This window comes from Notolepis coatsorum (genome assembly GCF_963971535.1).
Source record: "Notolepis coatsorum genome assembly, chromosome: 8".
Classification (NCBI taxonomy): domain Eukaryota; kingdom Metazoa; phylum Chordata; class Actinopteri; order Aulopiformes; family Paralepididae; genus Notolepis; species Notolepis coatsorum.
In genome coordinates, this window is record NC_140172.1 from 128,975,528 (window position 1) to 128,988,485 (window position 12,958).

Sequence of the window (12,958 nt, forward strand, 5' to 3'; positions counted from 1 at the left end):
AAAATCCCTATTGACTGCGGAAGAATATGGAGGAATATTAATTTGGCATCCAGTAACCCAGAGCATCAAATTTCACTTCAAATTTGTACATAGATTGTATTTTACTCCCCCAAAAGAGATACTTGGTAATATTACAAGACAGTCCAAATAGTACACTCTGCTGTTCAAAAACATTGGGTACCTATTTGCACATGGTGTGGGAATGTCCAGCAGTTCAGCTGTTTTGGGACCAAGTCATTTATTTGATCTCAAAATTCACAAAGGCAGAAATCAAGTGTTTCCCACAAACAACTCTGCTGAATTACGATTCACCCATTTCCCTGAATACACATCAGAAACGTATATTATACGTATAAGGTTGTACATCCGAGGGGATGCTTGCTATAAGATGGCAATCTTCTCATTCATTACCTAATAAGCAATGGATTGGCTCACTTACCTTATAGATATAATACGAATGGAAATTATCTTAAGTTAAATGAAACGGTCGAGACATGGAGACTATAGAACCAACCAAGTCTGAATTGATCATTTCTCGTTTGAGGTTAGTTTGATACAATGTAGGGCTGCTTCCTCTCAGTTGATGAATCAGTCGATAGCCGACCAAGACTGTTAGTTGATCAGCCGTTTTGTTGTGTTTTTTCTTTTTTTTTTTTTAATTTTTTTTATTATTGCAAAACAAAACTTATTAAAAGTCAGTACTCAACACACAATGTATAATGAAACTTTCAGTAAAGGTGGTTAAAATATATGCAAGTACAGAAACAGGATAAAACAAAAATAATCAATAATAACATTTTAACCGTATACAGTGTATATCCAGCGAAATTACAATTATATAAATGTTAGTATATAATATACCCCTAATACCTATTTTCTAAAACCCTACACACATATGCTCCAGCTCAAACCCCCCCCTCCCGGACCCCCTCTTGGATAGTACCTCCATTATCCCTCACTCCTAACCAAACATCACCATTATAGGCTAGCTTTTATTCTCTCCACCACTTCTAACCACATTGACATTTTGGATTCATTGAGCCCCAGAATTCTTGCTGTAGATATTTCTTGATATATCACATCGAGATATGTAAGAAACCACACTTTCCGGCACATTTTTTCCGGTTGAAACCAACGTGATGCGATCAGTTTTTTAGCTACTGTGATACCCGATAAAACCAATCTTTTTAGTTGTGGATTCACTGCAAACTCAAAAACATCATTCAATAGCAATACCGCGGGGTGTACAGGTATATTCCAAAATACGAGTATTGATAATTGTTGGGACACATCTTTCCAGAATGCCTTAACTGGTGGGCAGTCCCAATACATGTGCATAAATGTTCCTTCGTCCCCATTTGTACATTGGGAGCATTTGGAGTCTTGTATAAGCCCCATTTTGCACAGCCTTATAGGAGTCAAGTATGTCCTGTGAATATAGTTCAGATTGATTTGTTGATGATCCGGGTTCCTTGATGTAAGTCGGACATTTGCCCAGGCTCCTTGCCAATCAAAGTCATTTTCCAGGTCTGGTATATCCCTCCTCCAGACATTGTCTAGTTGAAGGGTTTCATACGAGGACGTTAGTAATTGATAATAAAAACCTGATACAAAACCTCCCAATGTATCTCTTTCATAGAAAAATTTGTGGTATCTGTGGTGTTCAATTGGTATGAGTAATGGAACACCGTGAGATCTCATACAAAGTCGTAACTGTATGTAAAAAAGCCATGTGGACTCGGTGAGGTTAAACTTTAATACTTTGTTGTGTTTTTTCTATATTGAATGAGTCACTTTCTGAAAAATGATAAGCACATTATTTAAAGAGGACCTTCTGTGTGATTAAGTGGAGGTTTCTCTATGACAACACGTGAAACACAAATTCACTCATAATTCATAATTATTATTAATTTACATATACCTATATATTAAAAACTATATATATATATATATTTTTTTTTAATTATTATTATAAATTTTTTTATTATAAATGTTTTCCTCTGTAAAAAAATGCCAGTGATTTTTTTTTTCTTCAAAAATGGCCAAAATTGACAGCTCTGAGCAGGCCTGCACTGCAGTATTGCCTGCAGTAATTATTCGTGAAGAAAACTTCACAGGTGTGACCCATTGTTAAATAAATAATAAATAACAGCGAATCAAAATAGGCTATTAACTTCATCTAAGAACGGTCTGTGCAGTTAAACTCTTGCCATTGAATGGAGGATTGATTGATTGACAGCCCTTGACATCCAATACACGGAGGTTGAATATGATTGGCAGCCTTGCAAATCCAATCAGAGATTTCTGCATTGCAAAGTCAAAATGGGTCCAGCTGCATGTGAGGAGGATAGGTTTAGCTCAGGCCAATCTCAAGTTTCTCAAGTTTCTTTATTAGTTGTCATACAGAAGTACAGAATACTTTTATACAAAATGTAACATAAAGAAGCATTTTGTATAAAAGTATTCTGTACTTCTGTATGACAACTAATAAAGAAACTTGAGAAACTTGAGATTGGCCCGAGCTAAACCTATCCTCCTCACATGCAGCTGGACCCATTTTGACTATGTGAAAGTTGAGACTATGAGAAAGTTGTTGTTTAGTAGTTAGTAAGCTGTACAGCTATAACAAGTCAGGCTAAATTAAACTTTGCGCCAACATTAGGACCGAAGTATAAACCAGCAACTGAGCAACATGAAGAAGTGGATTTATGCATCTGGATCAGAAAAAACGTTGTGGATGAAAAAGTAAGTAGCTACAGTGCTTGTATGCTAACAGTAGCTAGGCAGCTTAGCCTACATCACAATGATAATCACCAAGCTAACTTACTGTACACACTGTAGGGCTGGGCAATTAATTGAAACAGAATTGCGATATCGATTCATAGACCTATGCAATCTAATTTCTAAGTTATGACTATTTTCTTTTATTAAAAAAAAACGTTTTTTTTTTTTTTTTTATTATTATTATTTTATCTGGGTTGAACATGATTTGTGGAACTCCCTCTGGTGTTGTGGTCGTGGTATTCACTGACCTTTGGGAAGTATTTCGACATGCACATGGGTATCTTAGTGGTGTAGTGTATCTTGTAGACCAGGCCCATTGCAAGTTGCTGTACTCTGTCGTCTACTCTAAGCCATCCTAGGTTGTCAAAGTGGACAGGGGTGAGGTGGGTTTTAGGAGTAAGGTCAAGCAGTAGTCTGACCAGTTTGTTTTGTGATGTTTGTAATCTTGTTTTTAGTGCCTTTGAGGTGCTTTGGTACCATGAGGTGCAAGCATAGTCGTAGTACCCTTGAATGAGTGCTCCTGTTAGAGTCTTCAAGGTATTCTTGTTTACCAGAGAGGAGATCCGGTACAGGAATCTAGTTTGTTGGTTGACTTAGTTTTATTACATTGGATCCCATTTTGTCACAGGAAAGATTTGCCTCTATAGGATGGAACCCAGGTAGGTAATTTCATCTTTCCTTTTAAGATAAGATAAGATATTCCTTTATTGATCCCCTTGGGGAAATTCAGGCATGATAGCAGCATGGGGGAAGGGGGGGGTACAGGTAGTGAAAACAACACAAGCAGTGTAAACAAATAGGTCAATATAATTTACTATCTAACTAACTGAAATATACATTATTCATTATTCACAGTATCACAGTATCCACATAAGGTGCAGTATGCATAAGGTAGTGTTATTGTCCTACTTGGGTTCCTATTAGTTCTAGGTCGATGTCTGGCAGCAGTCGCTGCCCACTGTTGTGGAGCCTGATGGCCACTGGTATGAAGGACTGTCCGAGGCGGTTAGTTGAGTGTCGGGGGGGTATGAGTCTGTGGCTTCCTTGTCACCTTCACCTAATATGTTTTGATCTGGTCAGGTGCGCTGTCACCTAAAATGTTTTGATCTGATCAGGTGCGCTGTCACCTAATATGATTTCATCTGGTCAGGTGCGCTGTCACCTAATATGTTTTCATCTGGTCAGGTCCGCTGTCACCTAATGTTAATATGTTTTCATCTGTGTCCACTGACCACTGACACACAGTGGGGGATGTTTTAAAAATATTATTTAATATATAATATAATATAATAATTTGTGCTTCACCTAAAAATTTGGTCAGCAGCCTCCACTGACTGTGATTGCATGTGGGAAACATAACCTATATCTCTCTCTCTCTCTCTCTCTCTCTCTCTCTCTCTCTCTCTCTCTCTCTCTCTCTCTCTCTCTCCTTTCTCTCAAAACAGGCTACATATTTTCATGGACATACTATACTGAATACATTTCATCCTTCTGTTACAATGTTAATATCAAGTGGCTCTGTGTGATTGCTCCTTGACTTGGATGTGATTGTACCTGTCCTGAGGTATATGGGCGACTACCCGTCCAAGCGCGCTCGCTCCGTCAACGAGCTGACCGACCAGATCTTCGAGGGAGCGCTGAAGGCCGAGGTGCTCAAAGACGAGATCTTCTGTCAGATCCTCAAGCAGCTCACTGATAATCACATTAAGTAAGTCTGCAACACACAGACACACACACACATACATGTGCATCTGCACGCATACTCACATGTGCACATGTTTGATGTTTTATGAATTCATTTGACATTCCATCAATCAGTACACTTGACGTGCAGCATGATTAATGTGTGTGTGTGTGTGTGTGTGTGTGTGTGTGTGTGTGTGTGTGTGTGTGTGTGTGTGTGTGTGTGTGTGTGTGTGTGTGTGTGTGTGTGTGTGTGTGTGTGTGTGTGTGTGTGTGTGTGTGTGTGTGTGTGTGTGTGTGTGTGTGTGTGTGTGTGTGTGTGTGTAAAGGTACAGTGAGGACAAGGGCTGGGAGCTGCTGTGGTTGTGTACAGGACTGTTCCCTCCCAGTAACCTCCTGCTGCCCCACGTCCAGAAGTTCCTCCAGGCTAAGAAACACCACCCCTTAGCTCCAGACTGCATGCAGCGCCTACAGAAGGCCTTACGGTAACACACACACACACACATGCATACATTCTTGTATTACTATTCTTGTGAGGACTATTGACTACATCCCACTGACAACATTCATTCCCTAGGCGTAACCCTAACCATAACCCTCACAACTACACAAACAGGAAATAATTTAAACGCACATCAAACAAACAATCAAATAAAATTACAAGATATGTAATACATGAAGCAGAACAGACAATTTACAGTTAAAAGGCTGGGTTACTGTTGCGTGTGTGTAAACAACTCTGCGATAGAGTCCTTAAAAGTAGTAAGGAGGGTCAATTTGTCCATTTTCAAAGTATTTAGCATCTCGTTCCAACTGCTGGGAGCAGCAAATCGAAAGGAGGATTGACCAAAGGAAGTGTTACCATGGGGAACATCTAGCGAGATATGGTGAGCAGCTCTGGTGTTATAGAGATATGGTGAGCAGCTCTGGTGTTATAGAGATATGGTGAGCAGCTCTGGTGTTATAGAGATATGGTGAGCAGCTCTGGTGTTATAGAGATATGGTGAGCAGCTCTGGTGTTACAGAGATATGGTGAGCAGCTCTGGTGTTATAGAGATATGGTGAGCAGCTCTGGTGTTATAGAGATATGGTGAGCAGCTCTGGTGTTATAGAGATATGGTGAGCAGCTCTGGTGTTATAGAGATATGGTGAGCAGCTCTGGTGTTACAGAGATATGGTGAGCAGCTCTGGTGTTATAGAGATATGGTGAGCAGCTCTGGTGTTACAGAGATATGGTGAGCAGCTCTGGTGTTATAGGGAGTAGATGACCATTTTAACAAGTGTATCAAATAAGGAGGAGTCAGACCAAGGAAGGTTTTGTAAATGAGTGTAAGCCAATGAATTTCTCACCAAGAGTGTAACGCTGGCCAATTTACAGATGTGTATAAGTCACAGTGATGTGTTGAAAAGGGGGCATTTTTTACAAACCTAATTGCTGAGTGGATTTGCAGAAAGGGGTCAGAGGACCCTTCAGGCTCTGTGCACAGAGCCAACATGCAGGTAAGCCAGAAATCTGTTCTCAATTCCCCCTCAAGTCCTAATTTTTCATTCAACCTTTATTTAAACTCGAGGGACACTGAGGTTTCCCTAATTTACAGTGACGTTGAGTATACAATTAAAATAGATTAAAAAAAGATTAAAAACAAGTAATCAGCACGATAAAATCAAGTTAAAATAAGATAAAAACAGGAAACAGGAAAAGCAGACTAAAAGCAATTACAAAATGACATACAATGGTTATTAATTATAGGTATAAATTGTCCAAAGGTTGGAAGAGTATCAAACTTTAAAGTGCGTTCTACAGCGTTCCAAGAGTATGGAACACTAAAGGAGAAAGCAGTCTTTCCAATATTAGAACAAGCTCAGGGAACCTTGAGCATAAGCAAGTCATTTGAGCTAGTTTGATAGAATCCAGAATTCCAATCCAACATCTTTGTAAGGGGGTTGTTACCTCTTAAGTTCAGAACACAAGTACACATGCACACACACACTGTGTCTCTTTCTATATCTATCTCCTCCTCTCCTCATCCACCCCTCTCTCTCTCTGCTGGCGCTGCCTGGTGTCTGACGATGCGCTGCAGGAACGGCTCCAGGAAGTATCCCCCTCACCTGGTGGAGGTGGAGGCCATTCAGCACAAGACCACTCAGATCTTCCACAAAGTCTACTTCCCCGACGACACGGATGAGGTGAGCGGTCCAGTCCGCTAGAACAGGGGTTCCCAAACTTTTCAGGCCGCGACCCCCAAATAACGGTGTCAGAGAGCCGCGACCCCCACTATTATAGGAGAGAAAGAAAAAAATAATAATAAATTTTTTTATTTTTTATTTTTTTTATATAAATGGAAATGTATGGTTGAAACATGCACACGTTCAAACGCACACACACTAATAAGCATTGGAGGCTTTTAACCAGGGCCGGACTGGGGAAATCATTCAGGCCAGGAAATATAGTGCGAAATATAGCCCCAGTCAGGCCACTTTTTAAGCAGGGGGTCTGGGGGTCCCCCACCAGGACATTTCTTGTTACAAAGACTTAATTTCCTGCATTCTGGTGCAGGATTTTTTTTATTTGTACCCTTTAAATGCCAGTGTTTGTGATGGCATCACAAATTATTGTTAAAAAACAGGCTAGCATATGTATGATTAGCAACAACACTGATTTTGATGGATTTTCAGTTTTTTTGTAATGTCAGATTGAAAATAATACAATCTTTTATTCAACTTCAGCCCTGATCATAACACCACATATTCATTTTATAATTCTAACCCTTTAAATGCCAGTGTGTGTGATGGCATATATTTGCAATATATCAAATGCAAAGTAGATTTTTCTGGGGGGGGATTATTACAGGCTAGCATGTGTCAATGATTAGCAACAACAGTTTTTGTAAGGGTCCCGCCTCCACCAATCACATGCGGCTCCCTTTGTGTGTGTGTGTGTGTGTGTGTGTGTGTGTGTGTGTGTGTGTGTGTGTGTGTGTGTGTGTGTGTGTGTGTGTGTGTGTGTGTGTGTGTGTGTGTGTGTGTGTGTGTGTGTGTGTGTGTGTGTGTGTGTGTGTGTGTGCGTGCGTGCGTGCGTGCGTGCGTGAGAGAGCAAGAGAGAGAGAGCAAGAGAGAGAGAGAGAGAGAGAGAGAGAGAGATAGTTCTCCAACTTGTGTGAGTTGCAGTGATCTCCTGGTTGTTCCCCACCTAGGTTATCTAACTATTGCGCTGCTGCAACTAGAAACACTGGCCTGGCCTGCTTCTAAGTTCAGTGGCCTGACTGCATAAAAAAAAAAAAAAAATAATAATATTAGGTTTTTTTTTAATTTTTTGTATAATTCTTTTTAAATCATCTGGCGACCCCCCCCCCCCCCCCCCCCCCCCCCCCGCAGCGGCTTGCGACCATCCTGGGGGTCGCGACCCTGACTTTGGGAACCCCTGCTCTAGAACAGCAGCGTTAATGCCCACAGCACGCGCTTCCATAATCTAACCAGAACGGAAGGAATCTCTGTCTGCAGTGTCGAGCGTGAAGTTGAATTTCGGGTATCATAGAAGCATGGGGGAGGGGGGGGGGGGGGTACAGGTATGGGCAGGGTAATATTAGAAAGACATAAATATAGGAAATAAAATTGTATCTGAATATAAAAATATGAGGGAAAAAAGTGCAATTATGTTAAAACAGTTTTTAGGATAAGATATTTCTTTATTGATCCTCTTGGGGAAATTCGGACATCATAGCAGCATGGGGGAGGGGGGGGGGGTACAGGTATTGGCAGGGTAATATTAGAAAGACATAAATATAGGAAATACATTTTTATCTGAATATAAAAATATGAGAAATGTAAACAAATGTGCAGATGAGGGTCTGTATGCCCTATTGGTTGTATTTATGTTACAATAAATATAGGCAAAGCATTTGAAAGAGAAGAGGTGTTGGATTAAGGACATTTCTAATCTAGAAAATGACCCGTGATTGGTTGAGCTCTGCATGTTTTGCAAATATAAATTAAATTCATAATCCCACAATGACATCTCGTTTTCACACTCTCAAAACACTGGTAAACTAATATTGAGTCATTGACAAGAACAGCAGCAGTCAAAGCCAAGAGGCTTCAATCCATCAATTAAATCCACTGAGATGCCATCTGCATGTTATTGCTGTTGCAATCTGCTATTGGCTGATATTGGTGCAGGTGATGTCATCATCACACATCTAATTCACAGGTACCTGCATTACATGGCACCAAGATAGCAATAGCATGCATTTAACCACTAGGTGGCAGTCTACCAGTGGATATAATGTGGGGTTTAGTTCCCAACAATACAGTCTCTTTGAGATGCAAGTTCAAGTTTTGTTTTATTTGTCACATAAGGTACATGTACATTACAGTGAAATGCTTGGTTCTGTATGAGCCCCCTAAGATTGTGTTTCATACAGTTAAAAAAAAAAGTAAAAAGAAAATAAAGTATATCAGACCATGTTTTTAATGGATCCGTGATCTCTTTTTAGTCAGTCACTCACAATTAGTCACTCTGCCCCTAGTAGTGGTTCACATGCATGACACTTTGACTCATATCTTTGACACTTTGACTCATCAGACTGATGGTTCACGTCTATGACACTGTGTGCGTTCTTGTTCCTACAGGCGTTTGAGGTGGAGTCGAGCACCAAGGCCAAAGACTTCTGTCTCAATATCTCCGGTCGACTGTTGCTCAAGTCGTCCGAAGGCTTCAGCCTGTTTGTCAAGATCACTGACAAGGTAACGAGACCATCGGGTGTGTGGTATCACTGTAGAAACTACATCCTAGATATCTGGTATTCATCTAGAGGCAGTGGCGGACTGGGACACAAATTCAGCCCGGGACATTCAGACGCACCAGCCCACACACCGGCCCACGCACCGGCTCCGAAACCGGCCCACACAACGGCCGTTATGAAACACTTGTCTAGTATTAAACAACCCAAGGCTGTGGCTAAGGAGTCAACATCAGGGAGACCAAATCTACACACCGCCCCTAGATGTGCACTCATGCACAGTGCACACACACACACACACACACAGAGACACACACATATATATACCGTTACTTCCTGTCATTGGCATATGTTTTTTTTTTTTACTAACATCTTAGTGCCTCATTAGCCTAGGGATTAAGGATACATGAAGTATTAACTACACCATAATAATATTGAGGTTTTGATCCATAGAAAAGGTCTGTGCTAGACAATTTCAGTTAGATTGGATTTATTGTCCTTTAATTTGGCACTCATGACATTAGTTGCTTGCCGTTTAATCAACATTGAAAGACCCCCCACTTCCTCCCAGACACCCATTCCAAGAGCTTGTTTTCTCTCTCTCTCTCTCTCTCTCTCTCTCTCTCTCTCTCTCTCTCTCTCTCTCTCTCTCTCTCTGTGTATGTGTCTCTCTGTGTGTGTGTGTGTGTATCTCTCTCTCTGTGTCTCTCCCTCTCTCTGTGTGTCTCTCTCTGTGTCTCTCTCTCTCTTTCTCTCTCTGTGTGTCTGTCTGTCTGGACTGGGCTCTCTCTCTCCCCTCAGGGTCAGCTGTGCTGGACTGGGCACTCTCTCTCCCCTCAGGGTCAGCTGTGCTGGACTGGGCGCTCTCTCTTTCCTCAGTCAACTGCATAAGAAGAACATCAGCAATCAATAATAATGGCTTGAATTCATACAGCGTTTTTCAGCCTTTTGAAAACACCCAAAGTAGTAGTAGTAGTAGTAGTGTAGTAGTAGTAGTAGTAGTAGTAGTAGTAGTAGTAGTAGTAGTAGTAGTAGTAGTAGTAGTAGTAGTAGTAGTAGTAGTAGTTTATTCAGTCATCATCTCACACAATACAATATACACCATCATTTAACAATATTTGATTTTACAGTGACTGAGAAGGTACAGACTGAAGCAATGCTTATATAGCCTATGCCTGTCCTATATTCTTAACAAAAATTTAAAAAATTAAGACTCCAAAACAGTATTCTAAAAGAAAATAGCAAAAAAAAAACAGTATTATTCACCCTTGTAGTTTTCAAAAATAGCTTTACAAACCATTTTCTTAAAAACCAAAAGCGAATTACTCATTCTTAACTGTATATCAGCATTGTTCCACAAAGCGCTTCACAGAAACCATCAAGCATTCACACTCACACAGTCATACGCTACTGGTGGTCGTGAGCAGCATCAGCAAACACAGCTTCCCTGTGGCAGACTGACGGAATCATGTCTGCTATTCAGCGCCAACCACCATCAACAACCTTCATAAATACATTCAACATTAATGGAATAGGCTAACTACCAACTTAGCTGTAGCAGTTAGCTGTTATATGCAATCACATTTGTTTAACTACGGGGTAGTAGTTGACCTAGTTGTTAGCTTAAGCTAGTTAGCTGTGGTTATCTACAAACATGTAGATGAGACTAATCGAGAACATGGCTAACTGTTGGGAATTCTAAGGTACATCTTATTTAAGCATGTAAAATGGCAACTAATCAATTCAATCAATTAGATTACCAATATTATATCAACATGAAAATTTGAAAGGGAACATAATAGTATTTTATTTGAGTATTTACTATTATAATATTAGTAGCCAATTAATTTGCAGCCCGTCCTAGGTTCTGATTGGCTCTCTAGGTTAGCACTTTAGCTTCTGATGCTGTGGTGGGCACTAGTCCTAACATTGCTAACTAAACTTTTAGTCAGAGAAAAAACGTCACGAGTCACGACTATTTACGTCCACGTGCTGTAAGGAATCAGGAATACGGAAAGCACATTGTCTTGTAATAGAATGACTGAAATCACTGCAAGAACTAGTATAGGCTAGCTAGCCCTCATTAACCGGCACACACCAACAGTAGAATATGCACTAGGCTACTGCACGCACCTGTCATGTTACTGTTGGTTCCTTCCACTTGAACTTCATCATCATTAGCAGCAGCAGCTACTCTAACGCCAGCCCTTCCTCTACTAAACATGTCTGTAATTTTAGAACATTGTTCTGCGTCTTTCACTAGCAATTCTAGCTTTTTCAGCTCCACCCTTTCTTTTTTTGCATTCTCCATTTCTGCGCTTCTAGGCCTACTCGCGGTTGGGAGGAAACGTGAATATCATTCACTGATGTCTCATGTCTCATTCAAGACTGGCTAACAAAAGCATGTCTTTCACTTAACACCAAGAAAACAGTGTGTATGATGTTCACAAAGTCACCAGTAGAGGTCACTCACTCTAATGTGTTTCTGGGAGAGGCGGAGCTGGACATTGTACATTAATTCAAGTATCTTGGGGTCACATTGGACTCTACATTGACCTTCAAAAAGTAATGTGAAGAAAGTGACAAACACAGTCAAGTTTAACATCGAAAACTTCAGGCAGATCAGGCCCTGCCTGCCAGTTAATGCTGCAAGGATGTTTCTGCATTCAATGATTTTATCACACATCGAGTACTGTTTTATCAACTGGTCTCTTTCATATGTCACTACTCTTACACCAATAGAATTACTCTACAAAAAAGCCATAAAAGTATTTGATAGGAAACCAATTTCATTTCATCACTGTAATGTTTTAAAAAAACATAACATGCTAAGTTTCGAGAATTTCCAAGTTTTCAAATATACTTGCTTCATGTACAAGGTTCTGCATGGACTTGCCCCTCCCCCATTGAATGAGTTCATCCAACAGAAAGCAGACACTGGCATTACCACCAGGGCCATCAGTAGAGGGGACTGTAAGGTGCCTTTTCGGTATACTACCATTGCAAAAACTGTGTTCTCTGTTAAAAGTGGTAACTACTGGAATAGCCTACCAGTTGTGATTAGAGAGTGCCCTACATACTCCATGTTCAAGACCCATCTTAAACTGCATCTTAAGGCAAACCAGAACTGTGATCATTTTTAATCTGATTTAGTTTATGCAACTTGTTTATTGTTTTATTGCCGGCCCACACACTGGCCCACACACCGGCCCACATAATGGCCCACACACAGGCCCACATACGGCCCACACACTGGCCCACACACTACACCGGCCCACACACTACACCGGCCCAAACACTGGCCCACACACTGGCCCACACACCGGCCCACACACTGGCCCACACACCGGCCCACACACCGGCCCACATACTGGCCCACACACTGGCACACACACTGGCCCACATTAGTGGCCCACACACCGACTCACACACCGGCCCACACACCGGCCCACAGACTGGCCCACATACTGGCCCACACACCGGCCCACACACCGGCCCACATACTGGCCCACACACCGGCCCACACACTGGCCCACATTAGTGGCCCACACACCGACTCACACACTGGCCCACACACCGGCCCACACACCGACTCACACACTGGCCCACACACTGGCCCACACACTGGCCCACACACCGGCCCACATTAGTGGCCCACACACTGGCCCACACACTGGCCCAAAAAAAAAGTTTAAAAAAAAAAGTAAAAAAAAAGTATATTTTTTTTTTTTTTTTTTTTTTTTTTGGACCAG

The 12,958-nt window shown here is 41.2% G+C and overlaps 1 protein-coding gene across 1 annotated transcript in view; it reads left to right on the forward strand.

The window, feature by feature from the left end:
- The window catches only part of myo7ab (myosin VIIAb), a gene marked incomplete at both ends in the record, with an annotated part of 96,631 nt that overhangs the window by 73,503 nt on the left and 10,170 nt on the right, over window positions 1-12,958 (forward strand). The window contains 4 exons of the mRNA XM_084320296.1: window positions 4,349-4,492; window positions 4,797-4,952; window positions 6,549-6,654; window positions 9,097-9,210. Coding sequence (XP_084176422.1) covers window positions 4,349-4,492; window positions 4,797-4,952; window positions 6,549-6,654; window positions 9,097-9,210 — 520 coding nt within the window. The remainder of the gene's footprint in view (window positions 1-4,348; window positions 4,493-4,796; window positions 4,953-6,548; window positions 6,655-9,096; window positions 9,211-12,958) is intronic.